Source organism: Chelmon rostratus, chromosome 14 (genome assembly GCF_017976325.1).
Source record: "Chelmon rostratus isolate fCheRos1 chromosome 14, fCheRos1.pri, whole genome shotgun sequence".
NCBI lineage: Eukaryota > Metazoa > Chordata > Actinopteri > Chaetodontiformes > Chaetodontidae > Chelmon > Chelmon rostratus.
The window spans coordinates 3,475,315-3,498,029 of NC_055671.1; the positions used below are offsets into that span (position 1 = coordinate 3,475,315).

Below are 22,715 nucleotides of genomic sequence, written 5' to 3' on the forward strand. Positions count from 1 at the left end.
TTAGTTTGTTTGTTAGTTCTTTCATAGCCGTTTGTTTCTTCCTCCTTGTGGAGCGTTTTTTTGTTACTTTATTGTTTTTTCATGATATATCTTGTTAGTATTTACATAGAGTAATTTCATAGCCATTTTGGTTACACCCAGCGAAGAGATCTCTGAACCCGGTATAAATAAATCTGTGGATTTTGCTATCTCTGCATCTGAGTCCTCATTCCAGTATCGGCCTGACAATTTTGTGGTTTGGGCTAAAGTTCATACAGACCCTGGCTGCTACGTTCTGGATGCTCTGGAGCCTTCCCGTTATTTGGGTAATCTAGTAATGGGACATTACAGCGCTTTAACCTTCTTGAGAAAAATGCATGACCAAGCATCTGAGAGTCATCTTGAGATATAAATCCACAAACATTTGATGTTTTTCACAAGATACAAAGCTGTGATTAAGTTTACCAGCTTGTTTATAGGAGAAATGTATCATCTGCATCTGACTGCTTAAACATATTTCTTCTAAATATTACAAAGCAGGAGCATGTACAAATTAAAAACCAAAGGTCCAAGGACTGACCCTTGTGGAACCCCTGAGAAAACAGTTTCAGCAGGCTTTAAACTATTGAAACCACTGACATAGAATATCATATCAGAATATTGTAGCACTGAACACTGGGATCAAGCAAAACTAATAAAGAAAAGCTATTTTGAATCACTGTTAATCATAACATAATTGATTATTCTGATAATGGCTGATTTGATGTGGCGATTAGATCAGAAACCTGACTTGAACACATCATACACACCGTGGGTGCAAAGGGAGTGATCCATTTGTTTATATTCAACCTTCTCGAATATTTTGCTGAAAGCTCCAGTCAGTCAGGAGGAAGTGATGATGTTCAGCATAGCGTGAGAAACCCAGAAAGACAGATAAAGCTGTCGGACTTTGAAAGAGGCAATGGTTAAAATCATGCTAAAGAAAACATGGAAGATCAGCTGCAAGGACACACTGACGGGAGAAAGGTGGCAGGATTTTTGGTTGAGACTTGCAGATAGGGAGCGACTGTAGTCCTGTGAGGGGTGGGGAGGTCATTGAACCACTGGGAACACAGACAGAAGAGAGCTGAGGATTTGAATTCAATATGGTGAGCCAGTGTGAAGGGGATGAAATGGGAGACTTTAGTGTGGATGAAAATGAGACAGGCTGCAGCCCTCTATGAGTGTAGAGGCTGGATGAAGGTCTGTTGGGAGCCCAGCCAGGAGGGAGTTGTACTAGTACAGACAAGCAACATAATTTGGACAAGAAGCAGAGAGGGAGGAGGTGGCTGCGGTCGCATTGTGTGAGGCTTCACACCAGGATTGTTGGTAGTCTGGACAGAAGACGGCGAGGCGTTGAGGCTTCCACAAAAGGTAGGAGATGATAACGTTCAGTATAACATGTGAAAAACACAGAAAGACAGACATAGTTGTCTTAGCAGGCGTTACAAAAGACATTTCTTAAAATCATGAAAAAGAAAACAGAAGGTTGGTTTAACCACACAACATGAACTCATTGCTCCAGACTGATTTTCAATGTAATTCTGCTTCTGTCATCCTCTGGTTTCAGCCAGAAGACCTCTTCTCCTTCACTGTGCTCATTCATCAGCATGATTTCAGCAGATTTCTGGTTCAAATCAAACCTGGTTAATGGGTTGCTCATCTTTAAAGTTCTAAGTATATATATATGTCTACTTATCTTGGTGGCATCTTGTTCAGTATGTTGTTTGTGTTTGGTGTTTTCTGTCTATAAAGATGTTTAAGGACAGTAGCACTTTACGTGCTTAACCAGTTGTGACAGCAGTCTGTTTATTCTATAGATGACGTTTTGTATGTAAGTAAGAAAACCACTTATCTTGTATGTAAGTGCTCTGCCGCCTTGACATCCTCAAGTTCAAATACGCTGGAAGATGGGAGGCCAATTATATTTGATTTGTTAGCACAGGGAGTAGAATTAAAACAAAAAGAATAAGTGACACATCCCTGCTGATGGTTTTGAAATGATAATCATTTCCATCTTAACGTCTCATCCTCCCCACATTTAGAAAATTCTTCAAACCCCTTCAATTACAGCAGAAAAAGGTGTTTCAAAGAACTCCCAGATTTCTTCAGATGTTTTATGAAATAGAACCTTTTAACATTTGGAGACTTCAGAGCAGATTAACATTTTAAGACTCAAGAATAAATCAAAATGCTTTTTTTTTTTTTTTTTTTGGCACCCTGCACCCTTGAGCACACCAGCACTTGTATCCAGGCCACGGACTGTAAGTGAGGGCCTTCGGTTGAAGGCATTGACTGCATAAAGCAGGTTGAAGGTCAATCAGCCATGACAAAGCGCTTTGTTCTGCGCTGTTAATTTCCCTTTGTTCACGACAGGAGCGCGCGGACGAGGCGCTGCTCGTGGCGCTGAAACGCGCAGATATAATACAGTCAGGCTGAGTGATGCATCGTCGGCATCACCCATGACTCATCATGACAAACTCAGTGCGCTCAGAACTTCAAATGAACAAACGCGCAAGGCTAAATGCGAGTGAACAACCACAAATGAGGACAATAAATTGGTCAGTGTGACAGATGATTTGAGCTGTGGATCTCCAAACTGCCTGCCGCTGTCAGGATCTGTGGTCCTGATGGGACTTCAGAGATACGGCTGCGAAATCCATGCGCCCCATTATAATACCAAAGGCAACCTTAGATTTGATGAGGCTCATGCACCCTTTACCAAACACGCACAAAGCCAAACGTCCTCTGTGGCTGAACTGATTTAGGCTACAGAATACTGTTGATGCCCCCCACCGAAACTGCCTAGTGTCCGTGCGCTGCAGCGTGGTCCACCGTGGTCCAACACATACACCGTGGTCCAGTGCAGAGTGCACGGTGCATGTGAAGCTCGGTGTCGGGGGGAGATGTGACGGTGTGTATGGTGAAGCCGCTGTTTCTTATGAGGCCCCCTTGTGCGCAGTGCAAGCTGCGGACTGTTGGACGTGATTCTCCCGTTTGCACAGTGGTGGAGCTGTGACGCGTTTCACCAATGCAAATGAGACTGACTCCCCTCCTCCTCCTCCTCCTCCTCATCACCTCCTCCTCTCTCTCTCTCTCTCTCTCTCTCTCTCTTTCCAACACACACTCGCACATACTGTCTGTGCTTTATATCGCCGTGCCAGCCTTTCAGAGCGACGGAGAGCAGCACTGGCTGGCAGAGAGAGGGAGGGAGAGAGCTTATATAATACCAGCTGTGGGAAATGCTGGAGAGCCGAGGAGACCTCCACTGGACAGTAAGAGGGGAAAGCAGCCATCATGACGGCCATAAACTGATAAGTGTTCGCAGAGCAGGAGGATGCCGTGCGTACCAGTCCACCGCTGAAGGTAAGCCGCATGTTCAGACAGCCTGTACTGTAAATGGTGGAGGCAGAGTCAGGGGTTTTAAGATGGAAGACCTCGGATCCTTAAATAGGTGATTCGCTTTTCTTCTGATGCTGTTTATGCATTTATCCCCTCATCCGTGCCACTACATCGCAGCAGACAGGTGCGGGTATTTCAGCAGCATTCGGCGTGATCGTGAGTTATTTTATGCGTAAACATTTGGAGTTGAACATAACTTGGGCACTCGGACTTGAACAGAGACTGTTCATTGTGCAAACTGTTGCTTCTATCCTCGGGAGCACTACCGCACCCCTACTTTTTTTTTTTTTTTTTTTTTGGAGGGGGGTGTTGGGGTGTGGGGGTACAGTGTGGCGGGTTCGCTTCAGAAGACAGAACGAGAGGCCCGAGATGTAAAGTAGAGCTGAAGGGCATGACGGTGTGTGTGACGGCCACCGAGACAACGGGGCAAATAATGGATGCGATCGGATGTGAGGGAGGAGAGGGAGCCGGTCTGTGAGGCTGCCACCGAGGGCTGCACACTCATTCTGTGGGAACCTCTACAGAATACAGTAAGTACAGTCATCAAAGAGGGGCTCGCATCGTGACAGGAAAAACCGGACAAAGCGCGCAGAGCGGGTCAGGGCTGCACTTCACTGCGCCTCTCTCCACTCCAAGTACCAGGCTTCACAAACACTTGGAGCACTTGGCTGTTTTACATCCTAATCATTCTGAAATCTTCAACATCTCATCTTTGCATGTTTTTTTTTATTCATCACTTATTAATCTCTCCACAGATGAGAGAGATGGTCTGCATACTGCTATGATAATCCCCCTTTCATAAGCGCCCATAATGCGCTCTCCAGACAGTTTTTTATCACATGATGTCATTTCACTCTGATAACTGAGACTTAGATTATCCTTATTTTAACACAATATCTCCCAGCCTCACAATCTGACAGTGCAGGAACTGAAGGAAATCTCAGCACTGAAGTGGAATCCAACTTAAAAGGCTGGTGTAATTTCCTAATTCCCCCCTTTTTAAAAAGAGATTTGTGTGATAGGAGAGCGCAGGCAGCGCACAGATGAAACAGGAATTACAGGAACTGCGGAACACAACTTGAGGAAGGGCTCCGAATCAAAAAACAAGCGGCAGGAGTGAGAGCAATGAAGTAGCAGACACCAAGGGATGTGTTGCAAACGCTGCATGACAGAAACACAAGCCCATATGTCAACATAAGATGTGCATCTAATCCACAAGGCATATACTTCCCTTCCCTTTCACTGTGTTCACATACAGAGAAAAACACTCATGCTTTAAATCCTGCTGCTTGTGCTTTTTTCTGTTTTGGTGCTTTAGCTTTTCCCCAAGGATCATCCTGGAGTCAGTGGCCAATGGCCTTGGATATTAAATCCCTCTGTTGTGACACATCCATTGTTCCACTGCTGCTATTGGACTCCATGGCGACGAAGGACCAAGAGACAATGTCTACAACACTGCCAGATGCTGCAGGTCTTTCCAAGATTATGAAGTTGTAAGTAGGTTACAGATCTCCTCTTACCTGATCCATGAAATGGCCTTCCACTAAGGTGAGAGACAGTGAGCAGAATGGTGGCGCCCCTCTACAGACTGCACTGCCTCTTGAAGCGGGCTCAGATGCTGCTGCTCTGCCTGGGCATCGCCTATCTGATGGCAGGCAGCATCCTGCTCCTGCAGCGCTCCAGCACCAGAGTAACCCAGCCAAACCTGGCCAGCTTGCCGCCACTGCTGTCCCTCGCAGCACCCCCTACGGTCCTCAGGACCGCCGGCCTGGGTGTGAGGGCACGCTCCAGATGGGCCGACATTCAGCCCGTGTCCGGAGGGGGAGCCAAGGCAGGGCGACACTGGCCCGCTTCCCAAAGCCTGGGGGTCCAGCACTTGCATCGCCGCTGGTTTCACAGTCTGCTGCCAGAGAGTCCCGAGCAAAGAGTCTCTCTCCACAGGAGCAGCAGACACAAAGGTAAATAACTACACACATTCAATTCATAAAAGCTGAGAGTCAGACTGAAGAGTTCGATTTTTCTCCACATTGAACGGACAGTGTCCGGTGTTCAGTCCAGGTCTCAGTTCTTAAATACTGTACTCGGAGTCGTGACTGCATAAACATCACTGCAGCTTTTCTTATAGTGAACTAGCCAGCAGGCCAAAGAAGCAAAGCAACCAGTGTTAATGTTAACATGTGACCGCTGGCCACTTCTTGCCCTATTTACATTAATTAGTGTGCCAGTGAGAGGCATTCACGACATGAAAGGGATAACTAGTTAAGACTATTTTTAACTAGCTGACCAGCATGTGAATGAAAAGTCAATGTTATTGTTCCGTTCACTACAAACTGAAATAATCAGGAATTACTGGAAAGTTGTGCTTTAACCAGCTCAATCAGCCACTCTTCCAAACCACAGGGACCTCCAATATGGCTGCCAAAAGACACTCATGTTACCAGATTTGTGATTGTGTGGCCTCGTCACAACATACAAGGCGTTTTTTGCCATTAACATTAACCGACCTTATATATCTGCAGCCAAGGTGGTGCACCTCTGTTGCCATTAAACAAAACAAATCACCAGATATTCAGCGAAAAAGCTCTGGGCTGCAACGCGATCATGCTATCTGAAATAGAGCGGCGGGGCGAGGATGTGAGACATTGAAGCATCCTGGTGAAGACGTGTTGACTGAGACGGTGGTTTTCCTGGTGAATAATATATGAGGGAGCAAATATACACGTTTATTTTCTATTTCGTGATTTACTTTTTCAGCGCGGATGGCCTGGAGCCGAGGTAATACATTCTGCACGGGGCTTCCACAGCGCACTGACAACAAGCCTCATTGTACATTTATGAACAGATAATCATGACCTTAGAACATTTAGAAGAGCTTCATTATACATTTATATGACATTTTACGTGCGGATGCTTCAGATCTTGTAGATGAGGGGTGGCGCTCACTGATCCTCTAAAAACCAGAGAAGGAAAAGGCGGGCGGGCACCAAAGTTTCTGGAAAATAAATTAGTAATTATGAAGATAAAAATGATATAATTGCTTACCAGTGCTCTCTATTAAAGAGCCCTCACCTTTACTTGAGTACTTACAGATATCCCTGAACGGGCCTGTCAGAGCCATTCTGATGAAAAGATAAAAACAATGGAATTACCTCCAGTGGAGCATTTGTTCTTCCAGCTCATTCTTGAAAAGCATCCTACAAGAGCGCTTAATCCTTTTTTTTTTTTAAACAGACACTACATAACCTCTCAGTCACTAAGTAGGCTAATACAGATGAAAAATGTTGGAGGCAGGAATGAGATCAGTTTCTGCAAAAGCCATCTGGCAAAGGTTCCTTTTAAAAAGTGTTACGAAGGACACAGAATGAAATGCTCAGGTCTACTGTACCTCATGCCCGGGCCGACTGTTTCTGATCTCATTCATGAACCTCTACAGACATAAACAAATGTGCATTTCCCAGTGTCAGCTCGTGCTGAAAAGATGAGTCGATTAAGTTGAATCTGATAATTGATCGATGATTTAAAGGAACAGACAAGATTTGACAGGTAGCCCGTGTCTGAAAATCCATCCACTGAAGCTCACTAATTAACACATTACATCTCGTTTGTTTAAACCAGAGTCTTGTCGTCAAAGTGAGGTTGCCAGGCAACCAGCAGGGACTTCAGGAAGTCACTGCTCAGCCAAGACATGGTCCACCACATAACCCCCAATGACAGAGCCATGCCAGCTGTTTCCCCACTTCCTGTCTGTATGCTAAACAAAGCTAACCGCTCATCAAACTCTTGGCAAGAAAGCAAAGAATTCTGTTTCCAAAGTGTGGAAGTATTGTTTTATGTGATTTATTGAACAAAAGTACACAGATCTGTTGTCTCCAGCTTCTCAAATGGGATAATTGGTGATTTCTCTGTTTCATATCATCATAAATAGAATATTTTTGTTTTGGATAACCAAACTGAATAATTGTGATCAAAATCTTTCACTAATTTTTAACAATTTAGGGACTAAATGAGTCATCCATTCTTTAACATGCAGGCTTATCCACAGATGAATTAATAGTGATTGTTAGCTGCAGTTTCGCTGTTCCACAGAGCTCACTCATCATTTCTGATGTGTCTTCCTAAAGTGGGTTAAGAATCACTTTTTTACTCAGTGAGTAGAAGCGTATTACCAGAAACTGTCCTCTGAAGTTACTGAATCAGGACTATCATGAGATGATTAAACAGCTCTTATCCATCCAGCACACAGCTGAAGTCTCTGGACTAGAGCCCAACTAATAACACAAGATGTTTGAGGCAAGATCTGAGAGTTTTTAAAATGTGATAACAGATTATTGTCCACTACGTTTTTAACCACATACCATAGAAAAATATTTTTGAATTATTCCTTAGATATGGTTATTAAAGAATTGCTGAAGATGTGACTATTTTCATTTTACAGTGTAAAATTACACTTGTCAGTGCTCTGGTGGACAAACTATGCAATAACAACACTGTTGCTAAGTTGTCTTAAACATTTCTTTGGTATTTCTGTACTGTAACTACTCTATATCTATTGGCTGATGCATGCTGTATGTTAGTACCTATTTATCTCTATGATATGGTGATGTACCTGCTCTGGACTGCCAAAGGATTGAAACATAAGGAAAAGTAAGAAAAGTATGAGAAAATCATATAGACATAAAGACTTGTAGCTCTAATCACAAGCCAACCCACTTCTCTACATCTGTAATATAAAATCTTTAGCTCTGTAGTTTCATATTCAATCTTTATGTTTTCACTGGTTTCATGTTTTAATCTATATTCATCTTTATTCACTGCTCCGACACAATGTGACACAGCCGGGTGGAAAGGTTTGCACACGCATTTTCAGTTTCAGATATTCATAGATCCAGGAGCCCTACCTAGTCAAACATTTTATAATAAGAGCGTGAGGAGCATAACTCTTTGTGTCTGCTGCTGGAAACTTTGTGCCTCACAGGGATGAGTCACAAATTCCTTGATATGTAAAATATATATCAGAAGTATTACACGTCCAGAGATGTGCAGAGGGATCAGAAGTGAGAGATATTACAGGGACTGCACAGCAGAAGTCACTCTCTTTGTGTTGATATTTTGTGATGTTTGATTTTTATGAGGTTTCTGTTGATTCCAGTGCAAAGTTTTAGGTGACGCGTGAATTAGATGGTTGTCAATTTGTTGTTTGAGGCTTGATTTTCTTACTGAGTTCTCTCTAAATATTGTCCACTGAATGCAAAGCCACTGCAGTCAGATAAGAGTGATTTGAATTGATACAAATGTGGATGCACTTATCTGAGTTACCTTCACTTATTAACGTACGGTCACTGCAGTGATCTAACAAGCAGCAGGCAGTGTTGCAGCGAGTGCTTGCCGGACCATTTTTCCCCTGGGTTATGCCTCCCAGGCTACATAAATGTTGCCCTAGTTGTTGTGGCTGTACACAGTCTGCAAGATTACCTGCAGGTACCACTCAGGCTGTAAAAAGGGTTGAGTCAGTGTTTTCATTTAGATTAAAAAATCATTTCATCTTAATCCTCTCCAAAAAAGACGCAAGAACTGAACATCTGTCAAAGATAAAACAGTTAAGCACACAGGGCTCGGAATGCAACATTTATCAATCAGAAACTAAAAAGGATTTCGGCATTAATGATACAGAGCTTTACACAGCATTTCTTCTTCATTTTGTTATACATGCATGATTATGGAGAGCCCAATTTAAAATTGCAAAACAATTTATATATATATATATATATATATATATATATATATATATATATGAAGAGGATTATTTTATTATTTCATCACTTCCAACACCAAACCTTTGGCCTTGGTTGTCTGTACATCTTCTGATAGATTCAGATTTTCGGAGTGGTGTACAGTGACTGCATTCAGGGGTTTTCAGTATCAACAACCCTGTTGAGTTGATCCTATCTGACCCCAGTGTGGGTCAGCCGTCCATGTCTTGAAACCCTCTCTGCTGTGCTTTCGATGACTCTCTTCACATCTGTGAGGGTATTATAGACCCAGCAGTGAGACGGTGAACTCAGCCCACACACACGGTGCACAAGCTACCCGTAGCAGTGGCACATGTCCTCATACTTGGTCATCATGTCATTAACCTTCTCCATCCAATCCTGTGGGGAAGAATCAAGTCCAGCACAGCCATCTGTCTGTGTGTTTAAGGAAGCGACACAGTGTCAGACCTAAGTGCGGTCATTTCTATCACGTCTGGGAATTTGGGCTGCTTCCCTCCATTAACCCTCAGCTGCAGCTGCCTGGGGCCTCTCCTTCACTTTGATTAAAGCAATGACCTGCCCTGCTGGGTGGGTGAGGGGAGTGGGCGAGCCCCACCTTGGGTGACGCCTCTTGAGAAGCTTCCCGCCACAGACTTTGGCAGCCCCCAGTCTCTTAGTGCTTTCAGGCAGCATCTGCTGCTGTTCTCCAGTGTTTGTCTCCTGAGGCACAGGCGGCTGGTGACTCAGCCTCGCCCCAGCACAACAGGCTGGACGGGCTTCAGAGGACACAGCAGACTGATTGAATCACGAATTCGATATGGTGATGCTCGGTCTGCCAGAGATTTCACGGTCCATTGCTTGCTTCCATCTTGTCTGCGCACCTTGCTGCCACATCTCTTCAGTTCTAGTTGCAAGTAGCACTTTTAATTTCTTTCTTTGAACAGTTGGCATTAGTCTTTTTTGTGCTGGTAGTAAACAGAAAAAATCCTCAGTGTCCTTGAAACCTTTAAAACATCTATGAATACTCGGGTTTTTTAAATAAACCTTAAAAAACAGCATTATCTGCATGCACTCCATGTAACAGAATATAGGCTTTAACCTACCTGAATGAGGAGGAACATCCAGCATATAACCTAAAAATATAGTCGTCTCAGACCCAAGGGGCGAGATGTAAATGAAGTCTGCACACAAAAGAAATGCATATGCTAACCTCCGCAACGAGACCAGTATTTATAAGGAAGACTTTTATGTGTTAGCTGAGCAGAGTTTGATGTCACAATGTGGCAAAGACAAGGATAACATCAAAGACTGAATTTAGGTGACATTTTATATGGTGCCTTAATCTTGCCAGCACATCATAATAGTCTGTCGTAGTCTATTATGCGTTACATCCATCTTTCTACAGGGGCGATTTTTATTCAACTGAAAGTAAATAAGGTTCACTGTAATGTAGCAATAAGAAGAATCTCTATTGGATCATAGATTAGGCCTCATCATATTATAAATTAGTTGGATATTATGGCTCACAATACATGCTGGTGTATAATTAGTGTGAGTAAGTGATGACGCAAAGCTGCTTTGGCACCGTTTGAGGACGTCGCCAGTGCCAGACTAAAGACAGAGGAAGTCTGGTTTATGTCCAAATCAAGTTAAAGAGGAGAGCGTCAACATCCGTCAGGGCTGATTGCAGCTGTGCACTTTGTGCATTGTCATAGCATGGAACAAAGAGCATTCAGAATTACTGTAATTATTATAGAAATTATTCTAATTTATTTGTCTTTTTTAAGATTTTTAAGAATCTGTCTTAAAGAATAAACCAGAAAAGAAGCTTCACATTTGGTGTAACTGATGTCATTAGGGCTGCGACGGATGATTACTTGAATTATGAAGTTTAATTTCATTTTGTTTCATTACTTTCATAAACTGTCCATTAGTTTGATTGATGAATCATTTAGTCAATAAAATGTCCCATTACTATTTCCCAGAGCTCAAGGTGACACTTTCAAATTGCTTTATTTTGTCAAACTAACGATCCCAAACCCCCAAATATATTTACTTTACAATCATATAAAACAAAGGAAAAGAAGCCGTTTCTCATTAGAGAAGCTAGAAATGAGGACTGTTCTGAATTTTTGCTCGACAAATTACTTAAATGATAAACCGATTATCTAAATTGTCATCAGTTAATTTTTCTGTGGCCCAACTAATCGATTAATTGATTTATCCTTTCAGCATGAAATGTTATTGTAACAGAAACACACGTTTCGATCAGTTACTTTTCCCACTGACACTTGTCAATGTTGAGGGCACGTCCCGATGCCTCTGCAGGGGATTTTTCAGTCTGAATGGTTTTCTGTCTGGATTTCTCTGACACATGCAGGAACCTACATCGGTTGCTTTCTGCACAATGCCAGTGATCGCGCCCTGGGAGGAACGATGCTTTATGACCTGCGCAAAATGACCAGTTCTCTGTGTCAAGACACCTGCTCGGAAAGGTAATGCGTGTGCGGCGGGCTCCTGTGAAGGGACCACAGAAGGCCTGCTGTTTGAGTAAATGCTTTGGATCTCAGTCCCCTCCATGAATGCCCCCTGTGTTTGGAGCCAGCGGAGAGCCAGGTGGCTGGATGACAGTAAGAGATGAGGGGGGGTGAGAGAGGGGAGAGTGAAGAGCAGGCCAGGACAGAAGGCTTGATCTGTTGCAGAAGAAGGAAGGAGGGAGGTGTGTGTGTGTTGGAAAGCTTAATGAGCTGACTACAGCAGTCGGTGGAGAAGTCAGAGGTCAGATGTGTGCTTTCCTGTGGCCGTTGGGGGGGGGGGTAGCTCTGATTGGGTCAGTGTGAGCTGACTTTGCAGCATTGTAATGACTGTCAAAAGCTGCAAGAATATGTGGGGAGGCAGGTGGATTTTTCAAAGCAAACTCAAGGAATGACCCGCTTAAATTATTCCTTCTAATATCTTAGCGGCAAGGAAGCAGAGCAGACCTGCTGAAACAGAACAGCTGAGGACAGATGGATGCAGGGAGTTGGTGCTCGCATCTCAACCCCGCCCCCCACACCCCTCCCAACACACACATACACACACACACACACACACACACACAAAAGCAGTCATGCTCGTTACCTGAGCGGGCCAATTACTGGGATAAGTAGAAGTAAAAAGTCAAGGCAATTTATGAGGAAGCTTCAAAGGACACATATGAAAAGGTCAATTGTGATGAGGTCTCCGTCTGTCCCAAGGAGGGAGGATAAAGAGAGAGGATGAGTCACAACAGCCTTGATATGTAAAGTACAGATCAGAGGTGACTGCAGCACAGCTGGAAGACAGCAGTACACAGTCAGACAAGTGCAGATGGAGAAGTACCGACAAATGTCACGGGGGACGGCCCAGACTGTAGATTTAATGCTTGGAAGTTTGAGTTAAATGATAAGTTTGAAATGTTAGCTAATGTCCTGTGGGATGGCTCAGCCTGAAGGCAATAGCTTAAGGTTATGGATTGCCCTCGGCTAGGGCAATAACTGTGTCTGTCTATATGTGTGTGTGTGTGTGTGTGTGGCCAGTGGGTACCAGTTTGCAGGTCTGGAGTACGGAGCTGAATGCCACTGTGGGAACCGGATCAGTAGCCCACAGGCTCCTGAGGAGGATTGCAGTCTGGTGTGCAGGGGCGAGAGGGGGTCTCCCTGTGGCGGCGTGGGCCGACTCTCCATTTACAAGGTGGAGGAGCAGCTGCCAGGTCACAGAAAATGTGAGTCAGCGTCCCTCAGGAAAGACACAGGACTGTTTGCTATTTATTATGTGCACAAGCTGCTCCGTGGGGGGCTTCACACCCCAGCGAAGAAGCAACGTTTTAAACAGTCTGGCCAAAAGCAGCCTCTAACCCTAACCCAGAATCATAGAGGCCTGTTCTCTGTGATAGTCACTGTGAAAAAGTTGCTCAGGTTTGCTCATAAATTCTAAACTTTAACTAAGAAATAAATAAAAGCTAAGCGTGGTGGTCGACAGAGTGCGCTTCTTTTGTTCTGCTGTGGGACAGCTAACCTCCCCTCTCCAAAGAAAAGCTGTCAGCCAACTTTAATTTTACCTCATTTGGTCGTCTCAGACTGGGATGACGGCGGACTTAAAGAAAGAAAATTTCCATCACTGCTGCGACAGTCATGATCGCCCATTATCACAACAACCGGCGAGCATGAGCCGTCATCAGCAGCCTCTGTGGTATAACAGCGTATTTAACGGGGCTTTTGATATGGTGATTTTCGGATGTTTCAGCCTCTGTGTTGCTGAAAATGTAATATGTAAATGTAGTTCATGTAAATGCCGCCTTGTTTTTTTAATGTGATGAAAGGTTATTAAAAATGTACTGTACATCGCAACAGCCTTGGTCTGTTGTCAAGACACCCCAGGGTGCCGCAACACCCACTGCACTGGAAAACTAAATGTGTATTAATCTGCAGCTGAAAATGATCCCCAACAAATGGAGCACACTGTTCCTATTAGAGGCCCGTTTGTTCAGAAATACAGTGCCCAGCTGTTTGAGGAAATGACAGAGCTTTTCTCAAAAACAAAAAAAGAGCACTCTTTTTTTTTTTTCAAGATTTTGTCTCCAGCATGAATGTGACTGAATATGAATCAGCTCAGAGCTAAGTGCCACAGACATACAGAAAATCCCCAGTCCTATCCTTCCACAGTCTTTGATGTGCTGAGCTACGTTACTTCTTTTGTAGCGAGGAGACTTCTGTGACAAAGATGCTCCAAATATGAAATAATTTGGGCAAAGGGGATGAGTGGAGATGTCCGACTGAGTGCTTTAGGCCGATTAAACAGGTACACTTTTGCGCAACATCACTGTTACTGCAACTTTAGACCTGATTGATGACGTTTGTTGAAGAATGCTGTCTGAGGCGAGGGTGCATCAAAGGATACACACTGTCTGCCTGCACGTCACAGAAAGGCTGTGAAGCTCCAGATTTAAGATGCTGTAAATTTCATTTAAAAGAACAAAATATACATAAACAAGTCAGGATAACTCTTCTTAGACTGGTTGGCCTTTAAGATATGCATCACATTACTGCTGTTGGCAAGGTCAAATATATACGTTGTTTATATCATATACAGTATTAATATTCATGATCGGAAGGTTCAGTGTCTCTGGAGCTTTGCAGCTGAATTGTGAGCACATTAAACACTAGAATTCACTTAAATATAGGAGTGTAATTAGCAGAAGAACAGATTGCTAATTTAAATTCAACCTAATTTTGAATAGCGCCGTTGTTGTCTCAGTATAGCCTTTATCTGCTGTTGTCAGAGAACAAATGAAAACACGTGAATCCTACCACATCTAATTCTGTTATCCTGCCACTCATGTGCTTCTAATTTCTCATGCGTGTTTTTCTTTCTGCAGTCAGAAACATTCACCACCGCGGCTGCTTCAGGTTGCCGAAGAACACCGTCAGCACCTTCCCCATCCACTCCTTTCAGCCCAACCTGACCACGCAGTCCTGCATCGAGACCTGCACAGATAAGGTTTGAATAAGCTCTCTCAAATTACAGAGCTGGCGAGCAATTTAATTGCACGTAGCGCTCTGTAGTCTACCAGCAGCTCTCCACTTCCAGGAGAGGAGGCTCCATAGCTCAGAGAGCTGTCTCCGCTCCCAGGAGATCGCATGTCGGAGCGCAGAGCTCCTCGGATTTTGCTGAATATTTAAGGTTTAATGTGCCGCTAATGAGAAGTAGTCCGGATCTTGCACTGAGATCTTACTGAATGCAGCTGTGTCTCCTCCCCAAAACAGAAATGGCTGGTAGAAATAATGCACATAATTTGGTGACTATGTTTGTGTGTGTGTGTGTGTGTGTGTGTGTAATTATGCATAACCCTTCTAAAATTTCCACTGCAGTGTCTGTCCTCATGCTTTGACATTGATCGTTTTGGCCGTCTGTTACTGAAAAAGTGAGAAAAAATAATGAACAAAAATGAAGCGTGCAGCGCGGATGTGATTCAGACTCTCCTGCTGAACTGAGCTGACACATCACCCTTGGGTAGATAGAAGTCTTTGGAGAGAAAAATAATCACGATGAGTCACAGAAAAACATGGAGAACATTTGTGCTTTTGGTTCGCAGGAGCTTCCGCTGGCTGTGTTCAAGAAGCCCCGCTGTTTCTGTACGTGGACGTCCTCTCTCTTCAGTCTCAAGCAGCAGTCCGACAGCCAGCAGTGTGCGGGGAACTACACCAGCACCTCAGCGTCCGCTGAGCACGACCACTTCCAGGTGTATCACACACCTGTGCTCGGTGAGATATTCGCTACGCATGTACAGAAGCTGCATCAATCTTCTGCGCGTGACGAGGTCTCGTTTAAAGCTCCAACCATGTAGAGCCTCTTTCTGATTGGTCGTACAGAGGGAGATGGGACAGCGTAGTAATTACCAGACTGCCATCCGGCCATGTCAGTCATTTTTACGGCTCGCGTTCAGCAGTTAGCAGACTCTTTCCACCTGTAAAAATAAGTGCTCTGCTCACTGACACTGTCCACGGATGCTGTGTGGTTTCCTTGTGCAATCATGCACAACAGTTAGTGCATGATTGGGGAAGAAATTGCTCTTGAAAGCAGTGTTCATCCCAAGTTTAGATCACACGCGAAATCTCAGCTCTGGTCCATTTTGTCACTAAAATTTGTCACTGAGGACTTGTGTTACTTTTGTTGTGGTGGTGAATCCAGTTTGGGATCTCTCTCAACACTGGCAACAAAAACTCTGTCCTTCTAGATTCCAGGTGCAAAGAGAGGATGTTTCTGCCTCAGAGATCCAGCTCCCTGGTGGCTCTTTCTAGTTTTCCTGGTGCAGGCAACACCTGGGTACGGCACCTGATCGAGCTCGTGACCGGCTACTACACTGGCAGCTTCTATTTCGACGGCACGCTGTACAACAGAGGTGGGGAGGGCGCCTCACCGCTGTTCAGATGAGCGTTTGAGTGAGCGCTCGTTTGAATACTGCCTCGCAGCTGACCGTTACTCATTCATTTATTCATTGGTGCCAGGTTTCAAAGGAGAGAAGGACTACTGGAAGAGTGGCCGCAGCGTCTGCGTGAAGACCCACGAGAGCGGTCAGAAAGAGATTGAGATGTTCGACTCTGCCATCCTGCTGATTCGAAACCCTTACCGCTCCCTGGTGGCCGAATTCAACCGCAAGTGCGCCGGACATTTAGGACACGCCACAGATGCACAATGGAAAAGCAAAGGTAACACAGTCCACAAAGACATAACAGTGGAGTAGTTTATGGCCCTGCTGAAGGATGCTGTATTTACTGCTGCAGAATGTCAGAGCAATGGTGGACCAGAGGGGATTCTGTGACTGTGAGTGCATCATGAAGCAGTTAAGTTCTCATATTTACAGTGAAGACAGCACTGCTGAGTATTACAGCTTTTGCACCGCGGTCAGTAACATACAGCAGCCTACGTGTGCTCTCTCAAAGCTTTCCTGCACAGAAATCAGACACATCCTCCTGTGGCTCCATCTGTGACGACACAGGATGCAGCCTGTTTAGAGGGTAAAACATGTTCTCACTTACTGTACGTCTCCTGGCATCTCATCAGGCAGATAGTTCAGGTTTGTTTGTCCAGGGTTTGAGATTTCTGCTTCCACCAAAATGCAATGAAAGAGAAAGGCATTGCTCGCGCCATGGAGACGGACTGACGGACAGCTTTGATTGCTAATGAATTCTAATGCCAGACTTTCGATGTGATAATCGTCTAGTTCCCTGTTTTTCCTAATTAAACCTATGACTGGTTGCACTTAAAAGGCTGCTCATTTTCATTTGAATTTTGATACTTCAGCACAGAAATGAAACCATGGGTTTTCTAGGCCAGGTGATGGAGCTTCAAGGGGTGCAAGTGTCTTGTTTTTGAAAAAAAGTTTCTTTGAAATGAATAAACTTGCAGATAAGGAAAGGAAGAACCTTACAGTTCCTGGATTTGTTGAAAATAAAATATGTGCTTTTGCTAACATATAAGCTCCGAACTTTGGACAAGCTGCTTTTTTTGTCAACCTTATGTGACGTCTAATCCAGGTTTACTGCTCCGTGGGGGCCTTAATCTGGTGTCTGATCCAGTGATAGATCACTCCCTCATCACAGATGCTGCTCTCTCTGAGGCGTTTGTTAATCCCAAGATTTGTCAGATTTATGGTGTTGTCTTGGGAATGGTCATTGTGGGAACTCACTTTTTATTTTCAAGCTAACAACTCAAATTCAAGGATAGACTGTGATTCTGATGATTCTGTATATAAGGAAAAAATCATTCTTGTTAGTGGATGACAAATTTCTATCATTGTTAAAGGACAAAATATCAGAGTTTTCATTTTCATTTCAAATTTTTCATTTCTTCATCTATTCAGATAGAGGCTATTAAAGTTACATGTAGAGGCTGGATTCTCAACTAGAAAGCTGAAGGCAGGAATATGCACACCTCTGTGTGCAAGAAAACACACTTTGATGGCTGAACTAAAGAAATTAGAATAACAGCATATGAGGGTCCTCAGTTATTTGGAACTATAGAAATGAGCACTACTCACTATAGGATGGACTTGCACGTTATACTGTATAAACCTCATTTGCACTGTACAGACTTTGATGAAAATATTTTGAGAGGAGTGATTCAGCGGATAAAGTGTTAGCCCCAAGACTGAAACAAACAGAGAGTAAGTCTACGATTCCTGCCACGACAACAAGGTCTCTCTAGTATTTTAATCTCGTCAAATAAATTTGATATTTCTGAAATATTATTCAAAACTTTATGAGCGTGAATGTAAATACAGCTCAGACAGAAGTGCCTCAGAGTCATGGCTGCAATCAAGATGCTGGCTCCTGGTAAAGCTCCAGGGAGGACCATTACAGCTCCGAGTTTTCTAAATGTTTTGAAAACGCGCTGATCCTCTTCCTCACTGTACCGTCGTCAGCCAATGCTGCACAGCGCGAGTTCAGCTGTGATTTCTCTGCTGCCAGAACCAGGTGAAGACCGTTTGCAGAGGAATAATTTTAATCCACTAAGTCTGTTACATAATGATTATAAAGTGTTTGTGAAGATGCTTGCAATATGTCTTCAGAGAGCGGTTTCATCTTTAATTCATGAACTGTGGATCAAGTGGGTTTCATCGTTGGCCGCCTCACCTCCACTCTCACTTTTTCATATCATCATCAACTCTGCATCCAGTGGTGGCAATATCACTAAAAAGCAACTTCAGTTTCAGAAAACTTGGGACACTGTGTAAAACCTCATCAGCTTCATTGATTTTTTGTAAATATCTTCTTATTCTAAATTTGATGCAGCAACACGTTTCAAACTTTGAAACAGGAGCAACAAGAGACTGGGAAAGTTATTGAATGCTGCAGAAACACCTGTCTGGAACGTTCCATTACGTATCATTACTTTGGCTTTGGTCCAGTGTGTATAAAGAGGGTAAAGGCTCTCCCTCTAATACAGATCCCCCCAGTTATTGTGCACGACCTGACCATTTTTAGATGCATTGTGGCATTTAACTCACATCTGGACCGTAAGTCCTCTGAAGCTGCACATATGCAACATTCTTCCCAACTCCACCTCATGATCTGTGAGATGTAAAGAAAGAAATTCTAAATGTGAACACTGCATTCCTCAGAGGGAAAGCTGTCACCATATAGTAAGATCTAATAATTATATTCACAAATCACATAACGCCTGTTGAGACTAGCTGTTGTCTAAATGATCAACTGTCCTCTCTTTCACCTGCAGAATGGCCAGAATTTGTCTCCAGCTACGCCCCCTGGTGGGCATCCCACGCTTTAAGCTGGCTGAAGTTTGGACGCCGCCTGCTGGTGGTGCATTACGAGGAGCTGCAGAGGGCCCTTCTCCCACAACTCCAACACATCACGGCTTTCCTGAACATCACTGTGACCGAGGAGAGGCTGCTTTGTGCCCAGAGCAACCAGGACGGCCATTTCAAACGCTCAGCGGCGCAGCGGCCCTCCTTCGACCCGTTCACCGCCGACATGAGACAGATGATTGACCCCTTCATTCACACTGTTGACCAAGCACTGCAGAGCAGGAACTTTAGCAGACTTCCACAGGAATACCTCCCCAGATGATGATGTCGAGAGGTCGAACACACAGTGCTTTAAATGACTGGTCCTGCAGGGGTTGGCGAGAGAGACGATCTTCACGGACTGTTCTGCTTGAACTAACTAACTGGACCACCTGACTCTCAGATGCACTGTGAATGGCTGTGGAGTCATGGAAAGGCACTGGGGGTCACTGGAGAAAACATGACAATTCAATGTGAAATCAAAATGGTGAACGGTGATGAAAGCCTCGGGGCAGCGACTGCCTCTCTGAGAGCTGCAAATAAGACGAATACTCAGAGAGGATTTGACATAATTTGCTGGCCTGCAGAGTTGGGATTATCTAGTGAAGTGCCCGACTGCACAAATATTAGTGTCTAAATCCAGGATGGACCCATTTTTGGTTGAAGAGGGTTTTCTGTGGCTTTATAATTTCACTTTAGTACATATACTGTGTTTTTATCATACAGTAAACCCATCCTAATAAAAAGTGCAAGTCATACTAACAGATGACAAACCCAGCATTAGCTCGACTTTCTGTGGGAATCTGCTGGTTGCTACAGGTTTGCAGTCATGCTGGATGAAAGCCTCGGAGCTGCTGCACGTGGCTGTCAGGACTCTCCACACAACTAGTTTGACTGCACATGAGCCCAGAACTTCTTTTGTGCTTCATGCTTTCAACTGTAAATGACATCCAGCTGTTTCTATGAGTATTTTGTTTCATTAAATGCATTCACTTCTTTACACTTGCATTACTTGAAATGTTTTTCACTTTAGAGGACCAAGGTGATGCTCTACATCTCACCAGGTTTGTGTGTTTGGCTGTGAGGCCTTCGCACTGAGAGAGTTTGTCAGAACACTTTGAATGCAAAGATGATGGTCAGATGGTTTGTGCACCACAAACAGGCTAAAAGCAAGCAATGGCGACAAATGAACCCTGTTCTCGCTTGTATATGTGCAGATATAGACTGGAAGAAAAGAGCCCCCTGGTGGCTGAAGTAGAACAAGCTTCAACATTTTATACTGAGGCACGCACACCTTCATCTGCTTTCATTAACTGAACGTCGTTGTTTCTTAAAATCCACAATGTTGTGAGCAGGTTTTAGAAAACGTGTGGAGTCAGAGGTTGTATGTGTGGGTGTGTTGTTCAGCAACAAAGAGAACAGAGCCACTGCAGCACAGAGATGTGTGTCACTGTACGAGGAGAGACACAATGTCAAGAACACTTGTACAAACTAATTCATTGCAGTGCATTCACAACTATTCACTTTTACATTTCAGTTGAGTTGTTTTTGTTCTATCAGGTTTTATTGAACAAAATATCAAGGATGAGAGAATAGAACGAATTTCAACAAAACATCATGAACTCTGGTTTCAAAATTGACCTTGTAGGTAAATGAAAACCTCTCTGGCTGGCTGTGAAGGTTTGTCAAAAGGAAAGCCTGAGCTACAAGTGCCAAGATTAAATGGTGCACCAAAATGCTTCAATCTTCAGAAACAGGCTGAATCCCTGGATTTACGAGCTGGTTCACGTCTCACACAGATCCACACAACAGAAATTTCAGGTATGCATACAGGCGTCTTCTGGACCTCCTCCTTGCACGCCTGTCAGAAACAGAGCACTGACTCTTATCACCAGAATGCAAAGAGAATAAAAACCAGGGGCCGTGTTTTAATCTGGAAATTCAGCCTTTTCTCATGACTGGTTTTGCGGAAGCGAAGAGGTGAAGCATCCAAATAAAACTCGGGTTGAACAAGGACAGTGGACTCAGTGCTGCTAGCTCCTCCGACATCAGCGCTTCTAAGTGTCATGAGCAGATGCATGTCAGGGGCAACGTCACCCTGAAATACTCCACCTTCTCAAACACTCTGCTCGCACAGCAGCACCAAAAACTACATCTTCAGAAACTACCATGGAGTTCAACCATCAGTATCTCCATCCCAAGGATACCTTTGACACGACATAAATATTGAGTTTAATTGGCTCGCCCCTGCTTGGTCTGCAAGAAGAAAACAGTACAGAATTAAACCAAAGTGTTTTTAGATTTACAGAAAAGCTACAAAATGGGAAAAACCTGCTTGTTCTTTTCAAGAGCGTGGCTGTATGCAGACTCCAGCTCATAGCTTCTCCGTCATCTTTCAGCTAATCATTTTGGTTCACCGGTCCACAACTATCCCGTTGTGTCTCCGTCTCACCGCTGTCACCGGTGCTGCTTCCAGATGCAACCGGCAGCTGTTTCTGTTTCGTTTCGGAGTGAAAGCGCTCTGATAAACCCAGTGTAAACTGCTTGCTCAGCAGCTAATGCTAGACCGGCAAAGTTAGCGACCGTTTGGTGAGCGTAGTGAAGCGTTTAGCAACGACAGAGCCGGATATTTCCCTCAGGAGATCAAGGATCGAGATCAGGAGACCAAAAGAGAGCAAAAAGTGAGTGAATACTAGACTTACATTCATCATGTGAGAAGAAATATGCAAATGTTGCTCCACTGTTTGCTAACATGTTCCTCTTGTTGCTAGCTTGTTGCATTGGCCTCAGCTGCCAAAACAAAGAGTGAATACAGGTTTTGGGATGTTGTTGGCGAGAAGCATTATATTTGTGAAATATGTCTTTGAAGCTTCCCACTGCAAACAGTAACAATCGTTTATGAACTGATTAAATGTCTTTCAAAAAGAAACAGATGTGATGAGACGTCATCAGGTGCTAAAACTGAAAGTATTTGGCTGAAGGCTGATTGACAAGCGAGCGGGCTCATCATGCTGATTGTGTTGTTCCCAGAGGGTCGAGCGAGTTTGACACTAAGCTTCATTAGTGAACCAGTGCCATAAGGCCTCACAGTCAGGTGTCTGTCACAAGCACTGGATGGACTGACAGCTAGTCTGGGTTATATTAAGACGCACGACACCATCTGCTTCAAAAACACGTGATGTCAAAAGTGATGTCTTCAACGGCTTTTTCGCCTGTTGATTTGCAAACACGAAGCGATTAAAGATGCAAAAAAAGAAAACACACAATTCAAGATAAAGCCCCGGTGAGAGAGAGCAGAGGACGGCAGAGAAGAGCGGGACGTAGCCAGACTGCAGATGATGCTCGAGCCGGGCCGAGCAGGCCTCCTCTCCCCCCGTCACGTGGGCAGGAGTCAGGCTTGTTGCTTGGGCAGTGAGGACAGTGAGCTGAGCCTGACAGCTCCGGAGGAATCTCAGAGGACACACAATGTCAACATCAGTAAGGCTTCAGTCCAATCACAAAGGCAGGACAAAGAGGGACGGAGAGGCAATTTTCAGGTGTTTACTTGAGTACGTCAATTTTTTGCTACTTTAGACCTCTACTGCATCCATCTGACAACTCTAGTTTTTACTTACTTTGCAGGTAAAGATTTCACACATACAAAACAGGACTAGTGTAATGATGCATTGTTACAGATTAAATTAAAGAGCATAGAAAGGACTTAAAATTAAGTCCACAAAGAT

The 22,715-nt window shown here is 44.0% G+C and overlaps 1 protein-coding gene across 1 annotated transcript; it reads left to right on the top strand.

Moving 5' to 3' along the window:
* Window positions 1–1,305: 1,305 nt before the first annotated feature.
* On the top strand, window positions 1,306–19,930 carry wscd1b (WSC domain containing 1b). Its single transcript, XM_041952689.1, has 11 exons — window positions 1,306–1,392; window positions 3,183–3,384; window positions 4,739–4,913; window positions 5,008–5,378; window positions 11,551–11,665; window positions 12,728–12,912; window positions 14,566–14,687; window positions 15,283–15,451; window positions 15,925–16,089; window positions 16,196–16,396; window positions 18,924–19,930. Exons 2-11 carry the CDS (start codon window positions 3,261–3,263, stop codon window positions 19,274–19,276), a joined length of 1,980 nt encoding a protein of 659 aa, XP_041808623.1. The 5' UTR covers window positions 1,306–1,392; window positions 3,183–3,260; the 3' UTR covers window positions 19,277–19,930.
* The last annotated feature ends 2,785 nt before the right edge of the window (window positions 19,931–22,715 follow it).

Bases quoted from the DNA above. Each gene is read 5' to 3' on its own strand.
- wscd1b (XM_041952689.1), top strand. From the start codon at position 3,261: ATGCTGGAGAGCCGAGGAGACCTCCACTGGACAGTAAGAGGGGAAAGC. The intron at 11,666-12,727 runs GTAATGCGTGTG...GTGTGTGGCCAG, and splicing joins CAAGACACCTGCTCGGAAAG to TGGGTACCAGTTTGCAGGTC. The intron at 16,397-18,923 runs GTAACACAGTCC...TTTCACCTGCAG, and splicing joins TGCACAATGGAAAAGCAAAG to AATGGCCAGAATTTGTCTCC.